Source organism: Hypanus sabinus, chromosome 6, assembly GCF_030144855.1.
Source record: "Hypanus sabinus isolate sHypSab1 chromosome 6, sHypSab1.hap1, whole genome shotgun sequence".
Lineage (NCBI taxonomy): Eukaryota > Metazoa > Chordata > Chondrichthyes > Myliobatiformes > Dasyatidae > Hypanus > Hypanus sabinus.
This window is the reverse complement of record NC_082711.1, coordinates 165,564,029-165,587,214: the sequence shown is the minus strand read 5'-3', so window position 1 is coordinate 165,587,214 and position 23,186 is coordinate 165,564,029. Positions and strand designations below refer to the sequence as shown.

Below are 23,186 nucleotides of genomic sequence, written 5' to 3'. Positions count from 1 at the left end.
CCAGCATTTTGTGTGTGTTGCTTTGGAAATCAAATGACTGATTGCATGCATTTCAAAATTTAAGAAACCATATCGATCTTGCTTGTTGTCTGATTCATGAGGAAGTGACATGTCAGCCAGGAATACAAGTTTCTGCATTTCTATTTAGAGAACTAGGTTAAAAGTAACCAATTTCAACACGTGTACATTATTTTGGACCAAAATAATGAGTGTTTGCAAAGACTTCTTAGAACAGGACTTATTGTAATGTCCTCTAAAGTGAAACATCACGTCAAAACTATACTGTCTATTGCACATTCAGATGGGTGAGGGCATCTTAAACTATTTTGAGTTTGAAACATTGTGGAATATTGGTTTTCAAGTGTAAATTATTATTCTTTGGACTTTTTTGAACAATATCCAGCAGGGATGTAGATTATGTAGAGAATTGTTCTAACGAAACATTCAAGAACGGCTACTTCCCCTTAACCTTTCGGTTCTTGAACTAACCGGCTCACCTTAATCACCACAGCATAGCAACACTAAGGTCACTTTGATCACTTTGTACTACGATGAATTCTGTTTTGTTTTGTTCTGATTATGTACAATTTATGTTTAGTTTATGTTTTCTTGTGAACGCTGCTCCTCTGATTCTATGTACCGGTAATACTACTTTCAAGTAAGTTTTCTTTAGCACCTCCGCATACACGTACTTGTGCATACAATAAACTCGACTTTGACTTCAGACTGCTCAAATAAAACTCATCCCATTCCTTCCCCTATTTAAGGAGATTTTTAAAATCATTAGTACAAACAGAATGTGGATTTTATATTTATCACCGGTGTTCATTCTGCATAAAACCAAAACGAACATGCCGATGCACTGTTCCTTTAATTCCAGGCTTGTGGGGACGGTTGTCGATCACAGATCCATCGCTGAGATCGGCGATCGACGTTCCGGACTGCGCAGTGTGCATGGCGATGGAGGCGTTAGACCTGTTTCGAGCGCTGGGCGCCGGCGCCACGTTTGACTGGAAGCGGTTCGGCCGCGACGCCGAGAGGCTGAGGGTGAGCAGCGGGGTTTCGGTCGGTTGGTGCCTTCGCCCACTCTGTGCGGGGGGTTTGAGGGGCGGGCGGCGGGAGGGTGTTAGCCAAGGCCCGAGTCCACCTACTGGGGGTCGGCACGTTCCCCCACTGCGCCCCGACACCAGAGATCAGAGGCTCATCGAATCCCGGCTGCCCTGCTCCTCTCTGTTCCCCATTCCCCACCAGCTCGGCAGATTGACGGCAGGGAATTGTCCGGCTCATGCCAACTGGGCAATACGCTCAGTCCCACTCCCTTGTAGCTCTCCCACCTGCACCAGGGGTAATTTACAAGTCGCCGATTAACCCATCTGCACACCGTTGGGATATGGGAGAATCCCTTGATGGGGAGCTCATGTGGTCTGAAGGAGAACGGGCACACGCCAGGAAGAAGCAGTATTGAATTCGGATTGCTGGAATTATGCTGTGCCTCTTTGCCCTGGCCCTTTCCCTACCCAGGAAACCAAACTATCCACTGCAGTCTTGAGTATGTTCAGTGTTGGCTTCCAAAGACGTGTGACAGGGCAAGACGTTCCTTGTCTCAGTGTTAAACGGGAAATACCTTGAAGCTATGCACATTAAATATCACAAAATCCTTGAAGGGTTTGACAGGCAGGATGGTGTGAGGATGTTTCCTCTGGATAAGTGGACTGGAGCCCGGGGTCACAGTCTCAGAATAAAGAGTTGCCTGTTATGACTGAAGTGAGACATTTCTTCACCCAGAGTTGGGGCATTGAGTACAAGAGTCAAGAAATTATATTGTAGCTACATAAAGCTCTTATAATTTTATACATAGAGCATTGTGTTCATTTCTGTTCATCCCATTCCAGGATGTGCAGGCTTTGGAGAGAGTATACAGGAGTTTCACTGGGATCTGAGAGTGTTAGCTGTAAGAAGAATCAGTGGCTGAGGGGAGACATGATTAAAGTATACAAAATAAAATTGAGAGGCATAGATGGGGAGGTGTCTTCTTTCCCAGGATAAAAATGTTAAATGCAAGCAAATAATAGCTTTACTCTAAAAGGAGGGAAGTTTAAGGGAGACTTTTTAAAACAGTGCTTGCTTTCTGGAATAAGCTACCAGAGGTCCTGATGAAAGTAGACATAATGCTGACATTTAAAAGGCTTTTGGACAAACACACAAACAGGAAGAAAAATGAAATGATATTGGTCATTGAGGCAGGTAGGATTTGTTTTATTTAGCATCATGGTCCAAAGGACCTGTTTTATGTTCCAAGAATCTTTGGACGTCTCAGCTTGAAAGGGCTGGAGAAGCTCAATCATTGATTTTAGTATAATAAGAGGTTCGGAATTCAATATTCAGAGATGAGATATAAAATTAACCTTATTCGTCACATGCACATCAAAACACAGTGAAATGTGTTGTTTGCATCAGCAGCCAACAGATTCTGAGAATTGTGCTGGGCAGACTACGAGTTTCACCAATGTAGCATGACTACAACTTAACCAGTTCTAACCTGTATGTCTTTGGAACGTGGGAGGAAGCTGGAGCACCCAGAAGAAACCAACGCAGTCATGAAGAAAATGTACAACTTGTAGACAGCATCAGGAGATGGGAAACAGAGGCTGGAGGAACTCAGCAGGTCAGGCAACATCTATGAAAACAAACAAACCGTCGATGTTTCAGGTTTAGACCCTTCATCAGGACTGGAAAGGAAGTGGGTAGAAGCCAGAATGTTCTAGCTTCTAACTTTATTCTAGTTTCTTCCCCTTCCTTTCCAGCCCTGATGAAGTATCTCAGCCCAAAACATTCAATCCCATAGATGCTGCCTGACCTGCTGAGTTCCTCTAGCATTTTGTGTGTGTTGCTCTGGAGTTCCAGCATCTGCAGAATCTCTTGTGTTTATGGCAGAATATAGCGATAGGATAGGGATTATCCATGATCTCCATGCATGATGAAGTGGGCTTGAATAGACTTCTTCTAATTGTTATGTTTTTGTGGCTAAATCTTTTGATTCAATAACCCACAAAGATAGTGGACAATCCTTAAGAATATCTGCACAAGTATTGCATATTGTTTCCATCATTCCCATTAAGATCTGCAGGAGAGAATTTATTTAAGACCATAAAATCTCAGAGCAGATTTAAGCCATTTGGCCCATCGAGTCTGCTCAGCCCAATCTCCTGCCATTTCTCCACTTTGCATCTCAGGATATCGTTTGGATTAACAGTCTGGACATCCAAATGTAGGTTTACACGTTACATACAACAGTCCTTTGAGACTATTGAGCCCACGCCAGCTTTACAAGAATAATCTACACTCCTATTAATTTATCTGTTTGGTTTTACAGTATTTCTCCTTTTTAACATGGTGATTGAATGTAATTCCACACCCTCCTCTCCGGTAGTGAAATGTCATGTCCGTCTATCAAGCAAAACTTCTTTCCTTCAGGCCAGCTCAGGTTCTTTAGCTGGACGCTTTAAATAAACTTCCAAGGCTTCTTGACCCTTTCACCTCTGGGAAGCAGTTGTTTACTCAGTTTCATCACATTAAATGCCGTTTTATGTTTTCTTCAGGGAAACCAATCCAAGTTTAGCCAATCTGTAATTGAAGTCTATGCCCTTAAATTTTGCAGTCTGGAAGCCTGAAGCGTAAGCTGAAACTCGCAGTAATGATCAGCAGGTTAGAAGGAAGAAGTAGTTAACCAAAAGTTCTTAACATATATTGATATAAATCCTGTCCATTGTTCATGTTTTCAGATCACGAAATCAAGCAATGCTATCTTAAGTGAAACCTCGGCAGACCTTGACTTTTTTAAGAATCAGCATACTGCAAATAGAAAGCTAGTGGAGAATATTTCGAAGAGCAAGGGGCAGAGAGACTGTTCTGATGGAGAGTGTGAAGATCTCTGCATCTTTACATCCACAGGAAAAAGAAAACTTGCAATTAATGAATCAGAAAAGAGCAAAAAGAGCAAGAAGGATGCCAAAGGTATGCTGTGTCTCCTGTTGGAGAGTAATTTGTCTGTAGTATTACCAACTTCAAAATCTATGGGGTATATTTATTTTCATAATGAATAATTTTCACTCTTTCACAAAGAGGCACATAGTGATCTTTTTGGGGGTTTTAATGAGTGTATTTCAGGATGGCAGATGTATAATCATTTGCACAGGTACGTGTCAGGTCCTTGCCCAAAATTCCTTGCTGTTTGCTCCCTCTTGACAAAAATACTGGTGTTTGGTGGTTTGCTCTAATGACCATACTCTGCTTGAACCATGATATTGTCAACAAATAATTTGACGTTGGGTTTAAGACATGAAATTACAAAGCAATTGTGCACTACTTGTTTAAGAAATGTTTTTTTTAATCAGTTGGCTCTAGATAGAGCTTGGTTAGTTATTTGGCTGACTGTTTTAACCCTCCCTGACTGGAAAGACAGATTCCAGATGTAAAGTATCTTTACTATGGTTGTGATCAGTTTACAGTACAGCACAGATTGTTTATAGACTATCCTGGTTCAGCTTGAAAAATTGGGGAGCAGAAGACCCTTCAGCCCACTAAGCCTTTTGTGCTGTTCGATTATGATCTTGCCTGCTCCGTTAACTCAATTCTATATTCTAGTCGTCACCAGATACTCCTCAATGCCTTTTCAAGTCAAGCCACTTTTTATTGTCATTTCGACCATACAGTACACAGCAAAAACAAGACAACATTTTTCAGGACCATGGTGCTACATGAAACAGTACAAAAATTACACTGAACTACGTAAAAACAACACAGAAAAAAACTACACTAGACTACAGACCTACCCAGGACTGCATAAAGTGCACAAAACAGTGCAGGCATTATAATAAATAAGACAATAGGCTCAGTAGAGAGCAGTAAGTTGGTGTCAGTCTAGGCTCTGGGTATTGAGGAGTCTGATAGCTTGGGGGAAGAAGCTGTTACATACTCTGGTCGTGAGAGCCTGAATGTTTCGGTGCCTCTTCCCAGAAGGCAGGAGGGAAAAGAGTTTGTATGAGGGGTGCGTGGGGTCCTTCATAATGCTGTTTGCTTTGCAGATGCAGCGTGTAGTGTAAATGTCTGTAATGGTGGGAAGAGAGACCCCAATGATCTCAGCTAACCTCACTATCCGCTGCAGGGTCTTGCGATCCGAGATGGTGCAATTTCCGAAGCAGGCAGTGATGCAGCTGCTCAGGATGCTCTCAATACAACCCCTGTAGAATGTGATGAGGGTGGGGGGAGGTGGGAGATGGACTTTCCTCAGCCTTCGCAGAGGCTTTTGTGTCTAGAAGTCCTTAAGTGTGTTCAGCAAAATTGGCACATGGATGTAGGTAGTTGGAGGGATGTGGACATTGTGTAGATAGGAGGGATTAGTGTTTGGGAGTTTTTCATTTGTTTTTTAGCTGGCTTGGCACAAGATTGTGAGCTGAAAGACCTGTTCCTAGGGTGTGCTGTTCTATGTTCTAGAGCCTTCTGTAGCAGGAGGAATTTGAAGAACTGTCTACTTGTCCTACTCCCAAATAGCTTTCAGAATATATTCAGTGGCCCCCTAGTTCCATGCACCCTCCTTGCATCCAGCCTGTTGAGACTTGTCAGAACCTTGTATGTTTCAATGAGATGTATCACTCTTCTAAACTCCTGTTCTGTGTGACGGTGCTTTTACCCATTCTACCATTGTTAGCAGCGTTTCATTGTTTTAAAAGATTTACTGTGCAGTGCTTAGATGCTTAGAATAGTTCATCATTATGAACATTTTGATTTAACATCTTATGCATTTAACATTTTTAGAAAATAATCAGTTTTAAGTGTTTTTCGGGGTTATGCTGTTTAATTTTTTCTTTATGATTTCACTAGACTTGCCTTTGTGAATAAGCAATCTACTGTTAAGCCTCGTCCAATGTAATTTCTCATACAGAAGCCGGGATAGTTTGGGGAAAATGTTCTTATAAATCCTTACGGCTTAAATGAAGGTTGCTCAAATCTATGCAATTGCATCAGAGCAGTTAATCAATCCAATTCCCTTGCTTATTTCTCTGTGATACCCATGGCCTTTGGAGACCGGGGCATGATTTGCAGTAACCAACCAGCATGTCTTTGGAATGTGGGATGAAGCTAGACCAAACTGTGATCATGGGAGAGTGTGCAGTCTCCACAGGGCCAACACTGGAGGTCAGAATTGAAGCAGTTGGCAGAGCTGTTGAGTAGCAGTGTGACCTGCTGCATCACTGTGCCTCCTTTCGCTCTGAAGCCAATGATGATCCTGATATCTGAAATTCAATGAAGCCTGACATTAAAGGTGTGTCTCAGAACCTAGGCGCACTTTGATGGTTGAATGTGCTGAACCACATTTGGCAAGTATTCTAAAAATCAACATAGCACTTCTCCCACTGTGTCAGACTATATGATTCCCCAGTTTGCTACCTTCTGTACTTAATTGTACTGTTGACAGGAACAGATTTAATTATTGTGGAGTGCAGAGAATTAGAACAGCAGCTGATTGAATTATCTTACTAAAGAAACCTCCTGTGTTTCTTGGCTGCTATATCAAAAGTAGTGTTGACAGTTAATATTGCAGTTTATTGTCCACTGAGCTGCTCACTCAAGGGGAAGACAAAACAGAAAGGAATACTAAAAATAATCAAGATTCAATGGCATTTCATTACTTTAGTGAAGAGAACATCTTCAAAAGGCAATGTCTGAACAAGACAGCATCTGTCATTAAGGGTCCCCGTCACTGAGGACATGCTCTCTTCTTATTGCTGCCATCAGAGAGGAGGTACAGGAGCCTGAGGGCACACACACTCAAGTGTTTTAGGAACAGCTTCTTCCCTCCACCATCAGATTTCTGAATGACAATGAACTGACCCATCCATGAATACTACCTCAATATTTTTCCACTACTTATTTTTTGTTTCTTATTGTAATTTATAGTATTTTTAGGTATTGCACTGTACTGTGGCTGTAAAATAAGAATTTCAGGACATATGTCAGTGACGGTAAATCTGATTCCGAGTAGAGTTGAGTGGTTTTCTTGGGTTTTCCTTAATTTCTTTTTTAAAATCCTGTGGAGTTCTGAACATTGCTAATGTTGGCACTAAAGTTTCCTGTTCTGTTTCTCTTTCCTCCTCACATCACCCTCACTCAAATATAAGACGATTTTCCCAATGTAAAGGATGATGAAGGTCTAACATCCTCGCTTGAATGCAAGATCAAAAGAAGTCCTGGCACAGAACTTAGTGCTGAGCAACTGGAACACCAGCGACGAGAAAAGGTTTGTCCTTTGTCCATTTCTAGGGATGTGCCTATTTGTTTGTGGCAGGAAGGATAATTGAAAAATCCTACAGTAAAGCTTGCCTTTATTTGTTTTCAAGATAAACAAGTTCCGGCGGAAGCATCGGATCTACGTGGATGGGACTGATATCCCTGAACCAGTTGCTACCTTTGAGCAACTCCGTCAAGAATACAAGGTCCACCCGAAGATTATTCAACATATGCAGGAAGCTGGGTTCCAACTTCCTACTCCGATACAGATGCAAGCCATACCCATCATGCTACATGTAAGTGTTTTGTTGGTTCATATGCAAAACAGGAGTCTTGGTGCAGACCAGGCAAGAAAAGAAATAGAAATCAGAGTAAGTCTTTAGATCCTTTATGATTGTTCAGTTGTTCAATAAGATTTTGACAGATCTTAGCACTATTTTCCTGAACTGACCCTCGGTTATTCTGATATCTAAATATCTGCTGAGTGTGGGGTGGAGATGCGTCTCTACCAAAGGAGGTGTAAGGCATTCCTTCACTCTGCTAGCCCGTGGGTCACCCTAGGACAAGGTGTAGCACCTGCTTAGGTCCCCCCTTCCCCCCCCCACCCCCATCGTGTCTCGTGAAGCTATGGGAGCTGCTGGTGGGTGGTCACACAAGCAGCTGGTGCACATCACAAGTCCTGGTTCTTGGACCACTGACGACAGGCAGACGATCTCTGAAGAGTATCGATAACGGCTGGGGTCACCCATCTTGTAAAACCCACTGCCCAGAAGAAGGCAATGGCAAACCACTTTAGCAAAACTTGCCAAGAACAATCATGTTCATGGATATAGATGAAAGACCGTGATCACCCAAGTCATATGACACGACACGTAATGTTGGTAATGAAATATCTACTGATTTCTGTCTTGAACATGTCCAGCGGATTATCTGACTGCAAGCCAGATCTTTCTTAAACACAAAGTACACTGCAGATGTTGTGGTCAAAGCAACATGTACAATAAGCTGGAGGAACTCAGCAGGCCGGGCAGCATCCGTGGAAACGAGCAGTCAAAGTTTCGGACCAAGATCCTTTGTCAGGACTGAAGAGGGAGGGGGCAGAGGCCCTATCGGAAGGTGGCAGGAGGGTGGGAAGGAGAAGGCTGGTGGGTGTCAGGTTCAAAACCAATCAGAGGAAAGATCAAGGGGTGAGGAAAGGGAAGCAGGGAGGGGATAGGCAGGAAAGGTGAACACACTGTCATTCGCCTCCTTCCCACCCTTCCCGCACCTTCTTTATAGGGCCCCTGCCCCTTCCCTCTTCAGCCCTGACGAAGAGTCTCAGCCCGAAAAGTTGACTGCTCGTTTCCACGGATGCTGCCCGACCTGCTGAGTTCCTCCACCTTGTTGCACAGATCTTTCTGAATATATCTATTCTTGGCTTGGTAGAGTGGTAGCACATTCACATAATGCTGATGAGTAAGAGAATGGAGGATTCCTATACCAGCCAGCAGGTCTGAGAGTTGTGCTGCAAGTTCACATTAAACAAAGTTGAGAATAGGAACTTTGTTATTACAATGACATCATATTATATCACAATTTCACACTTGATGTTCATGGTCAGGGTATTGTAGGGCTGCTGTTAAATCAGGCAACTTCATTTGATTGAAGTTATCATTAAACTTTATTCCACAGCAATAAATTCTTGGCACTTTGCTTTAGTCTGAGTGATCCCAAGCTGCACTGATTTCTTTGGGTCCTTTCTATTTGTATTTGTGCCCTTATTAACGTATCTGAGGTTGGTAGAAAAAAGGTTGTAAGAGCACAATGTAGAGGAATGTAAATGTTTATGCTTTCAAGCACCTTTCAACATTCAATAAAATCATGCATGTGACCCAACTTCATATCTACAGCACTAAACATCAACAAAGCCATGATCCCCCACCACACAATATTACCTGCACCCCTTCCCCAACAATCAAGATCCACAACAAGACCTAATCGACATTCTTGATGTTATCCTGAAACTGTTTATGTATCTTTCATAGAATCGTGAAATCCTGGCCTGTGCCCCAACTGGATCAGGAAAGACCTTGGCTTTTTGCATTCCACTCTTGACGTGTCTAAAACAGCCAATGAACAAAGGCTTCAGGGCATTGATCTTATCTCCTACTCGAGAACTTGCCAGTCAGGTAAGTGTTGGTACTAGAGAGCAATCATGATTCTTCAATGCAGCATTTAGTTATTTGAGACACACAGTGAGAGACAGTTGACAAAATGCTGGCATTATTACTCTCAAGCCAAGGCAGGCATCAGAATGCGCTCTTTGATCTTGTGAATGAAGCAAGTTGGACCCGACTGTGGCAGGGCAGATTAAATTCTGAGACAGTAATATTGAATTTCTCAGCATTGCCGCCAATGTTTCTTGAAGTGCGTTGCATTAAAGTTCAGGAACTGGCTGCATTGTTTCTGCGCTTCCAGCAACCAGAACCATGCAAATAATTTGAGTTTTCTTTTTCTTTAAGGTGTTTCCTCAAATTTGAAATCTCTTTTGTTTTATCTCTCTCTGCCTCTGAACAACCTCCAACCCTAAAATTGTGTTCTTAAACTTTGTAGCTTATGATGCGATCCTATATCTATTCCTCTCATTGTTGGTCACCTGGCCCTGATCTCTGCAATACTGTCCATTAACCTTCATGCCTATCAGCCTTTTAGTCCTAAGGCTGATTCTTAAGGGAAATCTCTGTCTATACTTTTGGTCTCTTGTACTAATATCTATTGATTTGACTTGTGTTGGTTTTATCTGATGTGTTCCTGTGAAATTTCCTTGGACATTTTATGTCATTTGAAAGTGTTATATAAATTGAGTTGTCCTATGTACATTACTTAGTCATCCAAACTTTAATCTGTACATTCGTGAGGAAGAAGCTGGTCCTCATGTACTCTGGACAAGAAGAATTCAACACTTTCCAATATTGTGACTGTTGTTTTGACTTTTTCCAGACTCATCGGGAGCTAGTAAAACTCTCTGAAGGTATTGGTTTTAGAATTCACATGATCAACAAAGCAGCTGAAGCTGCCAAAAAGTTTGGTCCCAAGACGTCAAATAAATTTGGTGAGTAATGTTACATATCTCTAACTTAAAAGATTAAATTTGGTGGGGAAGAAGATGGGTCTAACATCAGGATTGATAATTCAGCTATGATGGAATGGCAGAGTAGACTCGATGGGCCGAATTGTCTAATTTGCTCCCATGTCTTCTGGTCTTATGATTGGATTCTAGTTGGTACTATTACCCTTGAAGGATGATGAAGTATGCTAAGAGTTTTATTGGTTATTAAAAGGATTTTGTTGAGTGGAATTTGTATCTCTGGAACGGTCTGCATTTAAAATATTTCATTTTTCGTAATGGGGTAAGAATAGTAGTGAATAGAAACAGAGGGAAGTTTCATGGGCAAGTGTTCTTGTAAAGAGGCACTGTTTCTAAATACCAATAATATGTACACTGGTTCATTTTTTTCTGATTTTAGCAACCATGTTTATTGAAATGCTTTTCTTTGTCTTCAGATATTTTGGTGACAACTCCAAACAGACTGATTTACCTGTTAAAACAAGAGCCCCCAGCACTGGATCTCAGCAGGTTTGTTGTTCTTTTTTTCCACAAGTTTATTTGGAATCTTTAGTTTGTGCATCAGGATTAGGTACAACACAGAAAAGGCCCTTTGACCCCATCTATCCATACTGTCCAAATGCCTGTCTATAGTACATTTGTATACCTTTGGCCCACATCCCTTCAAATGCATGTTCCTGTCTCAATGTACTGAATAGTAAAAGTAGTAATACTTGCCTCTACCACTTATTCCAGCAGCTTGTTCCACTCTTTAAGATACCTTTTAAATCTCCCCCCTTACTGTAAGCTGATGTCCTCTAGTTTTAAATTCCCCTAGCCTGAGGAAATGGCTATAGTGTCTGCTTTACTTATGCCCCTCATTATAACTTTCTATAAGGTCACCTCTTGGATTCCCTCACTCCAGGGAAAACAGGCACAGCATATTCAATCTGTCCTTGTAACAGAGGCAATGTGCCTGTCACTGCATTCTTTCTGCAGTGTGGTGATTAGAACTGCACTTGATACTGCAAGTGTGAATTAACTGATGATTTGTACCGTTGTAGTGTTATATCTTGGCTCCTGTACTCTATGTCTTGGCCAGTGTGATTGAGCATATGCCTTAGATGCTTGTTGTTGGGTTACTAAAGCTAATCTATCAGATGTAGGAGCAAAATTAGCCCATTCAGTCCATTGAGTCTACTCTGCCAAACCCTCTGTATTTTGTTTATGTTTTAAGGTGGGCTACTAAATCAAATGCAGAAGTTATTGAATTTCCTCATTTTCTTTGGCTATGAAACCCATTTGTAGCTAAATCAGACCAGATTTAATTGTTAGTCTGCTCAGATGGTTGACATCATTTGCAGTTGCAGTGGGTGTTTGACAGTCAGCTTCTTGGCTTGGAAGTAAGCAATCAGTTAAATACAACCACCTTTAATTGCTAGTGTGTGATGCTTGCTTAAGAAGTGCTGTATTAGTAGTCAGAGTAAGAGCCAATGGACTTACCTGAGATGCCCACAGTCAACGATTCTACCTATACTTTCAGACCGGACTATCACGAGAGGCATGAATTGGTACGTATTACTTTTGAAGCTATCCAGTCAGCCATTCTCTGTAAAAGAAGGGGAGATGGCTGAAAGGTCAAGTAAATGTTAAATTAAGGGCTAAGAGTTAGATCACTGGACCGTTTCTAAATATCTCCATTGACATAACTTGGTATTACGACTTGTTTGTTTCCACAAATTAAATCAGTTGTGTATTTTATGTACCATCTTAAGATGAAAATCTATTAGCAGCTTTCTCGATATTCGGAGGAATACTTTAAACAAACTTTGAATTTTATGTTCCATAAGCATTTAACAAATTATGAATGCATTATGACGGAGTGAATGACTCCTAACATCTTTTTTGGGATTTTGAAGTGGTCCATTGCTGGCAAGTATTTCTTCAGAACAATTTTCTTGCAAAGTTGTTGGAAGTATAGGTTCACTTAATAAATGTAAGTGTATTGATTAGAATGTAATCTGTTGCTCAGTAGGTAGTGATTTAGTTGCCTCATAAGTGGCATGGTAGCATAGTGGTTAGCACACTTTACAGTGCAGGTGACCCAGGTTCAATTCCCTCTGTTGTCTATAAGGAGTTTGTATGTTCTCCCCGTGACCGCGTGGATTTCCTCCACAGTCCAAAGACGTACCGGTTGGTAGGTTAATAGGTCATTGTAAATTGTCCTGTGATTAGGCCGGGGTTAAATTGGGGATTGCTGAGTGACGCAGCTAGAAGGGTCTATTCTGTGCTGTATCTCAATAAATTTAAAAAAATAAACATTGATCAGCAGTTCATTCATTTTTATTAAATGCTGGTTTACTGTACACTAGCAGAAAATAGAATGATGAATATTACACTAGAGAACTTCACTTTAGGTCTTTAGCCCTGCTTGTCTTCAGATTTGCTTGTATAACAATTATTTCCATTGTCTTGAAAAACAATGCTCTTTACAAGGTACAGGCAACCTTGTGTTACAGCCAGTTGGGTAACAAAAATTTATTGTTACGGAATTTGCAAATCGCTACCCAAAAAACTTTGAAAGAGATACAGAATAAAATGTGCTCTTACAGAATTTATATGTAGATTAAGTAAACACAACATTTATCTTTTCAACTCATTTCTTGATGCATGTGCGTATGACACAGCTTCACGTTATGGAAAATCATAATACAGACACCTTTCTAAGAAAATAAACCCCCACCTTTCTGTAATGCAGGGGTTGCTGGGATTGAAGATGGTACTCAATTTTTGGCTCAATTGGCTTTAAATAATGTATAGTGTATGTTTATGTTGGCTAACATTTAAATAGCTCAGTAAAATGTAAGGTAAAATGGTTCTGATTTCTGAAATGCTCCTATCGATGAATTTCAGGGTGGAGTGGTTGGTTGTTGATGAATCGGATAAATTGTTTGAGGATGGCAAATCTGGATTTCGAGATCAGTTGGCCACTATCTTCCTGGCCTGTACTTCTCATAATGTGCGGCGAGCTATGTTCAGTGCCACATTTGCGATGGATGTGGAGCAGTGGTGCAAGCTGAACTTGGACAACGTGGTTTCAGTGTCAATCGGTATAAGGTAAGGAAAGGATTACCATTGGAATGTTGTCTAGTACACTAATTACTAACCTGGTTTTAGTCATACTGGTATGCCCATGGAGACCGTCAAGTACCTTTTCACTAATCCCAGTGCTTGCTCTGTAGCTTTCTATGCAATGGCAATTCGAGTGCTCATTTAGATGTTTTCATATTGTGAGGGCACCTGCACCATCTCTCATTCAGGCAGTGTGTTCCAGATTCCAGCCATTCCCTAAGTGGAAAAAGATTCCCCTGTTAACCTCTCAGACCCAAGCCTATCTCTAATTATAGATATTTCTGCTATGGGAACAGATTTCCTACTATTTACCGATCTGTGCCTTACATTAGTTCCCCATCTCAGCAGCTTTTTTTGCTTCAAGTTTTTAAAAAACAAATCTGTCTGGTCTCTGCTCTTAACTGAGCCACTGCATCCCAGGCAATATCCTAGTGAATCTTCACTGCACCCCCTCCAATGCAATCAGGTCCTTCCTGTATTCCAGTGACCAGAAGTGTATATAGTCCTCAAACTGTCGTCTAACCAATGTTTTATAAAGTTGTGCCATAACTCTCTGTCTCATATGCCTTAGATTATGAAGGCAAGTATCCCATTTGTCTTCCTCACTATCTCATCTCTGTACTACAGCTTTCAAGAATTTTTGAACTTCTGCACTAAGGTCCCTCTGTTTCTTAGTACTGTGGATTCTGGTTAGTTGGGCCATCAGTTAATCGGGGCAGCTGCTCATTTGGAACAACTCTTAAGGAATAAAAACTAATTGAGAAAATAGTCGTGATTCCCTTCATTTGTTTGGGACAATATACCACTTAATTGGGAGAAGAAACTGAACATTTTCTAACTAGCATCAGTCGCGTGGCTGTTAAAGATACTACGCGGTCCTTAGAGCAAACACTTTTTGATTAGCATCAGTTGCATGTGTTTGTGTATAAAAAACAGTGATTTTTGTCACTGATAGTTGGTGAAAAATAAGCATTGAGACAATTCAGAACTGTTTTGCTCACTGCAGTTTCAAGCATTCAGACTTGGAAATGCCAGTAACGGCCAGGAGTGAAAATAAAACGACTTCACTACCTCAGCAACTTTGAACTATGAAGAATTTGAACGCATTGACAATCATCTGGAACGTTACCTTTGGTCCCGACCGGACATTCAGCTCTCACCTGTGGCTCCAAGTAGCTGTTTGTACGCTGCAGCGGCCACACTCGGGTACACCACTTCAACAGGTGGGCTAAAACAGATGAGGGTATCCGGCGGGTCTCGTACCCCAGTGAGACAGGACATGCCTGTCCTCGTATGCGAAGTCAGTTCCAGCGGACTGGGTGGATGAGATTTACAGTGAGATCCAATGGCCAGGAAGGCAGTTCTGCCACGCTACATGGAGAGCGAAGCGGGTGGTGAGACACAAAAGAAGTCATCATCCACTGCAATCAGGGAAGATCCCAGATGTGATGTCTGGTCGTCCCTCTGGACCCAGACTTCTGAGGTCGAGAGAGTGGAACCGCCGCAGTCCAACAGTTTTTTCATTTTAAAACTCTCCTGCGCGGGTTTCCTGTCATATGACAGTCAATCACCAATAGTATTGGTAGTGTTCTAATTGGTTATATGTTTCATTTAAATACATAATTTGTTACTCGGTTAAATGATAGATTGTCATTTTAGCTATTCCCATGAAACTTCAGCTAATTGAGACAGCCGCTTAATTGGGGCAAAGTGTACTGGTTCCAATGTGTCCCAATTAACCAGAATCCACAGTACTTCCAAAGAGCCTTCCTTTCATTACGCATGTCCTTCCTTTATTAGTCCTCCCAAAGTACATTACATTTAGAAAGATTTATTATGCTTTTATTTATTATTTTTTTCTCTCTCTGCTAGATTATGTATTGCATTGAACTGCTGCTGCTAAGTTAACAAATTTCACGTCACATGCCGGTGATAATAAACCTGATTCTGATTCAAGATTAAATTCCATCCCACCCAGCAGATCAGCTGGCAGCCATGTAATGAGAAACAGTTAAAGTTTCTGGTAAAAGGTTCTCCTTCAGAACTGGAAAAGTTAGCTTCAATTAGAGAGAAGTTGGTGGAGGGATGTGTAGAACAAAGGGATATCGGGATCTGATGGATCTTTTTGTGAGATTTCCAGCACCTGCAAAATCTCTTGTGACCACATTAAGCTTGCTTGTTTCTGCAGTATAATAGAAAGAATGAAAGTACATTTAGACAATCTAAGCACAAGATTCTGCAGATGCTGCAAATCCAGAACAACACACACAAATTGCTGGAGGAACTGGAGATGTCAGGCAGCATCTCTGGAAATGAATAAAAAGTTGATGTTTCGGGTGAGACCCTTCATTAGGATGGGAAAGGAAGGGAGGGGGTGAAGGAGTACAAGCTTGAAGCCAGGTGGATGGGGGAGGGGGAATGAAGCAAGAAGCTGGGAGGTGATGGGTGATAAAGGGCTGGAAAAGAAGGAATCTGTTAGGAGAGGAGAGTGGACCATGGAATCAAGGGAGCAGGGGGAGGTGACAGGCAGGTGTGGAGAAGAGGGTGACTAGAGGGGGGGATTGAAGAAAAGAGAAGGGGGAGAGGGAAAATTACCGCAAGTTGGGGAAATCAATGTTCATGCCATCAGGTTGGAGGCCGCACAGACTGAGAATCTGATTTGAGTTTAGAGAGTTACTGTGTACCCATTTGGAAGGTAAGATATTTTGCTCAATGGTGGTAGGCCTTGTTGCAGCAGACTATGAACAGAAAGACTGGAGTTGGAATAGTGTGGTGAATTTAAGAAGGTGATAACCAGCAGCTCAGGTTTGATGATTGCTGCTTAGCATCTGTTCATTCTGCAGGAGTGACACTGAGTTTCCCACCTCTTCATCATTTACAGCACATTAAACCAACAATGAAGCTTGATGTGCTACTAAATGACTCCTGGATTCCTATCAGAGAGATACTACCTTTGGTTTACACATCTCTCTCCTACTGAAAAAACTAACCTGTATTTGATGAACACAATATTCTGCAAATACTGGAAATCCAGAGCTGCGCGCACAAAATGAAGGTGGATCTCTGCAGGTCAGATCATAAATGCTGCCTGATCTGCTGAGTTCCGCCTGAATTTTATGTGTGTAATTTGTATTTGTCTCTTTCCCGGTTCTCACAATGATCCCAGACCCAAAAACTAATTGCTTCTCCACATCAACAAATTCTGTCTGACATTGAGGAAACATGAGAGACACAAATCCTGAGGAGTGGTCTCAGCCCAAAACATCGACTCTTCATTTCCCTCCACAGATGGCGCTTGACCTGCTGAGTTCCTCCAGCATTTTGTGTGTTGTTTCAGCAATTTTGTTTTTATTTCAATGGCCTAGCATCTGCTGTTTACTTTGATTTTTTTTTAACAGTTCCATCTATCATTGCTCTACCTACCTTTCTAAGTGATCAGTAGCTTTGTAGCTTTAGACTGTCCTTGCCATCAGTGGCAGTACCAATTTTCATCTGCTAATTTACTAATCATTCCTCCTGCATTAGGTTGTTACTATATGGGTCCCATTGCTGATCTCTGTGGTGCAAAGACATCATAATAACCAACCTACACCATCACACTGTTTCCAAGCTGTTTCTAGATTGAACACCTTACCGAAATCCATGAACGAGAAATCAATATCTGCTGCACTGTGCTGATCAATACATTTTTTTATTAGTTCATCAAAAAAAATCAATTAAATTTATCAGACAGGATAGTTCCCTATCAAAACTATGCTTGCTGATTTATAAATTAATCTCTGCATTTCCAATTAATCCTGCCCTTCAGTTTTTTTTCAATAAATTTCCTACGACTGGCATTGACATACAATCAATAACCTTGCTAATCTTTGTTGTTCTTCAATAACTATACCATGTTTACTGTCCTCCAATAAATTAGTACTTCACTTCTGGCCAGTGAAGATTTTAAAATCCTCATTATAGCCCCCATCATTCTCCTCCCTTGCCTCCCATAGCAGCCTGGGATACATCTCAACATCCTCTACTACCGTTTACCTGTTGGTAATATTTGAGAGATTACATTTGTTGTATACGGTAAACATAAACCACTATTCAGCTTTTGAAATGTGCATAAAGGTGAAAACAGCTCTATATATAATATAAAGAATATTCAATAATTTTCTTGTAATCATTCAATTTTAAGCTCAGTCCATCTTCCTGCCAGCTAACGGTGATAGATTTCTTCTTTTTCTTACCTACCACGCCATGAGCCTCCACATCCAGCATGTTCTCCACAGCCTCCATCATCTCCAAAGGGATCCTACCACCAACACATCATTACCTCCAGCCTTCTCTCTGCTTTTTGCAGGGATTATTCCCCCTGTGATTGCCTTGTCCATTTGTCACTTCCCACTAATCTCCTCCCTGGCTAATCCCTACAAGCGGCCTGCTGACTCACCTCCTTACTCACCCCCATTCAGGGCCCAAATAGTTCTCCCAGGTGAGGCAACACTTCACCTGTCATTCTGCAGATGTTGTCTATTGTATTCAGTACTCTAACGCAATCTCCTCTCTATTGGTGAGACCCACCGTAAATTGGGGGACCACTTCATCGAGCATCTCCACTTTTAACTGTCAAGAACCGACCTTTCTGGTGGCCAAACATTTTAATTCCCTTTCCTGTTCTGATATGTCAGTCCATGGCTTCCTCTTGTGTTATGATGAGGCCCCCTCAGGGTGGAAGAGCAATACCTTGTATTCCTTTTGAGTAGCTTCCAACCTGATGACATGAATATCAATATCTCCTGGTAAGAAAAATTCCCTCCCCCTTCCCTCTTTTCTTCTGTACTCTGGCCTCTGTGCCTCTTCTCATCTGCCTATCATCTCCTCTGGTGCTCCTTCTCTTTCCCCTTCCTCTATGGTCCACTCTCCTCTCCTAATAGATTCCTTCCTCTCCAGCCATTTACCTCTCCTACCCACCTGGCTTCACCTATCACCTTCTAGCTATCCTTCCTCTCCCACCCCCCCACCTTTATTCTGACACCTCCCCCTTCCTTTCCAGGCCAGATGAGAGGTCTCGGCCCGAAATGTTGACTGTTTACTTCCATAAATACTGCCTGACCTGCAGAGTTGCTCCAGCATTTTGTGTGCGTTGCAATCAATTTTAATTATGGCTTGATTTAATTAAAAGTTCAACTGAAAATTTGACATTGCCGATAGATATTTGTGTTTTGTGCAATTCACTCCTTTTTAATGATATTATGCAGTATAATATACAGTATTTCCTTATTTTGACTGCCTTTTTATTCTCATTTCAATTTGCAGATGTGTTAGAAATAGATATACTGTGTAATCTCTAGACTGCTTTTATTAGCAAAAATAATGTTTGGGTTGTTACTGGATGTTTTTCTTTAGCAGAAATGATTGTAAATTATATCAAGCAAGCACAAGTGCTTAGAAGGTCTCGTATATACTGAGAAGTAAATGGCTGTTTCATCGTTTTGTTCAACAGCTCATCACTTGCAGCATTTTCTGTTTTTCAGATTTCCAGCTGTTGCACTCTAAATAATGCTGTTCTATTAAACATGTATATTTTTTCCTTGTAGGAACTCTGCTGTGGAGACTGTTGAGCAGGAGTTACTTTTTGTTGGTACTGAAAGTGGAAAATTGTTGGCAATGCGAGACCTGATTAAAAAGGTACATAATGTTTGAGATAATAAGCCCCATATCACCCGTATAACTGCTACCTGCACAGCTCTTCAATGCACAAGTTTAGAAGATCTTCCATCTGAATTGCAATATCCATGTTTTAAGAAGTCATACATACATGTACTGCTAGAGTCTTGGTCAGGATTGAATTAATTGAATAGGGTTGTAGCAGACTGGCATTGAGATATTGAGCCCAGGCTGACATTGAAACTATTAATGTTATCAGCAAGTAAACGATGACCAGAACTAAAATACTGCCCTTCTTTAAGAATATTTCTGATTGTAAAAAATTCCTATTTTGGAATCTTTCTTGGATGTTCCAGGTACTTCAGGGCATTGTGTAAATGTGTAGTTTCACCACCTTCCACTATGTGGCACCAGTTAATAACTTTGACATCTCAATACTGTAGCGTCTTATTTGAAGTTACTTCAAAAAAAGTCTCTCTTCTTGCCTTATCAAATATTCCTACCTATCACTTCAAACCCTATAAGAGTATATACTCATTTCGTGCTTGCTATCTTTATGTGATACATACTATGAGCAGGTGTTCAATATTCAATTGAAAATAGCAGATAGTAAGTGTAATTCAAACCTCTTCCTTTGGGCTCAATTTTCCATTCCTGCCTCAAATTCTAGGAAATGGTCAGAGCACTTTTGTTAATTGGGGCTATCACTGTTCCAACACATAGCCATCTATTTATTGGGAAAATATTGAAAATTTTGTGTAGGGGTGGAGAGAGGGCAGGTATGTGAGGGTTTGACCGGGCAATGGTGGTTGAGTATTTTCCTTCATTACGAAGACAAGTTTCCCTTGCTGGGCAGTGTTGAGTTTCCTGCTCTTGCATTAATCTTTAATTATCAATGCTTGCATGTCAAGACCAGCTTACTGTCAGCAAATGTTTTGTACCACACCATTTGTAAGGATGAATGTGTGGGGTTCTCAGTATTATATGAGTGCTTCCTTGCTTGGGGATGTAGTCTGCGATTGTCACAGTATTAACTAAGCCAACTGCATTAAATTGTGAATCTGCTAAACTGTGCTTATTTTAAATTAAGGGTTTTTCACCTCCGGTGCTGGTTTTTGTTCAGTCCATTGAACGAGCAAAAGAGCTCTTCCGTGAGTTTATCTATGAAGGTATTAACGTTGAAGTTATCCATGCAGAAAGAACACAGCAACAGGTACTAGCTTTTATTTTCTTGTACAAGGTTTGAAGGAATATAACAAATTATTAGATAGTTTATTATAGGTAATTTATTAGTTGCAAGAAAATAATATTTATTAGATATTAACCATTGACCATGTTAAGTATTTCAAATTGTCTTTCGGGGACTGAATAAAAATGAAATCTTATCTTTGGCATTAATATGGTATTGGTAATTCACCCACAACACAATTTATAGGAAGATACATTGCCAACTCAATTGAGAATACTGATGCATGAAGTTAACATGCTTCAGGCCTTCAATGGGCATGGATTAACAGGACCATGTTGGATCAGGCACACTTGCCTTCTCTGAATGCTTTAGGTTTTGGTCACAGTTGTGAGAGATAAACTATAATATCTGTTTTCATTGATAAGTAGCTTAGCTCATTATTAAAATAATATTTTGGTTTCAGAAAGCATTAACTTCACCCAATTGAATCCATAAAATCATTCATTGAGGAAGACAAAAGCCTTTACCTTGTAGGCTGGATTGCTGCTGTGTGAAGGCAGATTAGGTTATAAAAGCTCTGATGTTTGTTTAAGAAGCAGGGTCCATTTTATTTTTTTTTGCATATTGCCTACTTCGACTCAATAGGTTAACAGTAGTGATGAAGAAAATGTCCTGCTGCACAGTGTTGTGCTTTGGTCATTCAAGTGATTCTGTGGGTAAAACTTATATCAGAAATTGGAATGTGAATTTAGAGCTTTTAATTAGCCTATTGGCTGAGCTATAGCGTTATATTCCTATGTTAGGAGAAAAGAAAAGTCAGCGGTGAAAATCTCAGAAGAAATGATAACTTGATGCAATGTTTGGACAGCTTTTAGGTCAGAATGGATGAATAACTTGGGACAGAACAGATCCCCCTTATGTATCCCTTTGCACAAAGAACTTCTGGAAGGAAGATGCAGCCTAGATTTGTGTATGTTTGGAAATTGGATGGAATTAGTCTTTCATGTTTTAAACATTCTATCTTTATATATTAAGCTAAAGAATTATCATTGCACTGATGAAGTCATTTGGCCCATCAGTTCTGTGCTTGCTGTCTTTAGGGAAATCATATTCCTTGTTTTCATTCCATGTGTGTCTCAACTTGTAAAAAGGTTTTGTGGATTTGAACTAGTTTGCTTTCTCTGTGCTTGGTAGTAGAAAATGGCTTGTTGTAGTCTGTCTCATTTTCAAATATCTCTTTGGAATTTATTTATTTAGAAATACAGCATGGAGTTAGGCCCTATCAACCCTTTGAGATGAGCCCCACCGGCCCAGCATCCCCGATTCCACCACAGCTGATGACAGGACAGGTTACAGTGACCACCTACAATCAGTACACCTTTGGACTGTGGGACAAAACCCACAATTTCCACGGGGAGAATGTACAAACTCTTTAGAGGTGGTGTCGGAATTGAACTCCAGAACTCCCTGAGCTGTAATAGATTTATGCTAACCACTACACTAAAGTGACGCCCATTTGCCAACCTCAGTCGCAAAATATTAGTTAAAGTTCAAGTCTGTCTCAAGCCTTATAGGCTCATCAGGCTGGTGCTTATGCTGGTTTCTGTGGTGTGAAGCAACTGAGAGTACTGAAGCGACTGTTTTCTAACTTAAAGCTAATTTGTATTGCATATTCAACAGCTATGTCTAATACAAGATTAATGAAATCTGGGGTAATGCTTACTTGAGTGAGGAACATTTGTTGCCATTATAAGTTTTATATAAAGCTACAGGTGACCCCTGCATTACAGGTAGGCGGGTTATGTTTTGAGAAGCTTTATTGATTTTGCTGACATGAAGCTACAACATCTATGTATGCATCAAGTATAGCAAGTTGGAAAAAATTGTGTTTTATTTACATTTTTTTTTCCAAGAAAGCATTTATTCTGCATCTCAATTTTTTGGCTAGTGACTTGTGAATTCTGTAAGGGCAAATTTCTGTACCCTGAACAGAAATTTGCCCTTACAGCAATAACTGTATTTATCTGTATTTGTGCGAGTGAATTGTGCCATTCTTGGTATTACATAAAATTATAGTCAGATCCCACTTGAGTTTTCTGTTTGACTATAGATCTATTTTAGTAACATGTATTTTTTCTCCCCCATCAGAGAGATAATGTTGTGTTCAGCTTCAGAGCAGGAAAAATTTGGGTTCTCATTTGCACAGCACTCATGGCCCGAGGTATCGACTTCAAAGGAGTGAGTTTAGTCATCAACTATGATTTTCCAACCAGTGCCATTGAATACATCCATAGAATCGGTGCGTATGAAATTTTTCCTCATGCTTTGTTTTAAATAGCAGTTGTTTGAAGAAACTATATACTGGTTAGCATGTGGGTTTTTTGGGCTTTTTGTAGATGGATTTATATCTTGCGGTAAGTTGAACAAAGTTGCACACACAAGATGCTGGAGGAACTCAGCAGGTCAGGCAACATCTATGGAAATGAATAAACAGTCGGCGTTTCAGGCCGAGAACCTTCTTCAGGACTGAGAAGAAAAGGGGAAGAAGCAAGAATGAAAATTGCAGGGGGAGGGGAAGGAGGCTAGCTGGAAGGGGACAGGTGAAGCCAGTTGGGCGGTAAAGGTCAAGGGCTGGAGAAGAAGGAATGCGACTGGAGAGAAGAGTAAACCATAGCAGAAAGGAAAGGAGGAGTGGACCTGGGGGGAAGTAACAGGCAGATGAGATAAAGCATCTTGTGCACTTAAGAGAGCCAGTGAAACTCAAATTTTTTTGTAGGAAGTTTCATCTAAATTACAAAAATTGTATACTGTACCAGATCTGACCTCTTTCAGAAGTTC

General features: G+C 40.8%; 1 protein-coding gene across 2 annotated transcripts in view; it reads left to right on the top strand.

Moving 5' to 3' along the window:
- ddx52 (DEAD (Asp-Glu-Ala-Asp) box polypeptide 52) overlaps positions 1–23,186 on the top strand; it is a 37,860-nt gene that overhangs the window by 8,205 nt on the left and 6,469 nt on the right. Inside the window, exons 1-12 of one of the 2 annotated variants that reach the window (XM_059973382.1) lie at positions 531–658; positions 881–1,047; positions 3,783–4,014; positions 7,179–7,297; positions 7,398–7,583; positions 9,312–9,455; positions 10,267–10,378; positions 10,831–10,903; positions 13,286–13,489; positions 19,090–19,180; positions 20,250–20,372; positions 22,497–22,647. In XM_059973382.1, the coding sequence (XP_059829365.1) occupies positions 955–1,047; positions 3,783–4,014; positions 7,179–7,297; positions 7,398–7,583; positions 9,312–9,455; positions 10,267–10,378; positions 10,831–10,903; positions 13,286–13,489; positions 19,090–19,180; positions 20,250–20,372; positions 22,497–22,647 (1,528 nt within the window). In that variant the 5' untranslated portion in view covers positions 531–658; positions 881–954. Of the gene's footprint in view, positions 1–530; positions 659–880; positions 1,048–3,782; positions 4,015–7,178; positions 7,298–7,397; positions 7,584–9,311; positions 9,456–10,266; positions 10,379–10,830; positions 10,904–13,285; positions 13,490–19,089; positions 19,181–20,249; positions 20,373–22,496; positions 22,648–23,186 lie in introns of those variants that run through there. The other variant, XM_059973381.1, reaches the window with a different exon arrangement.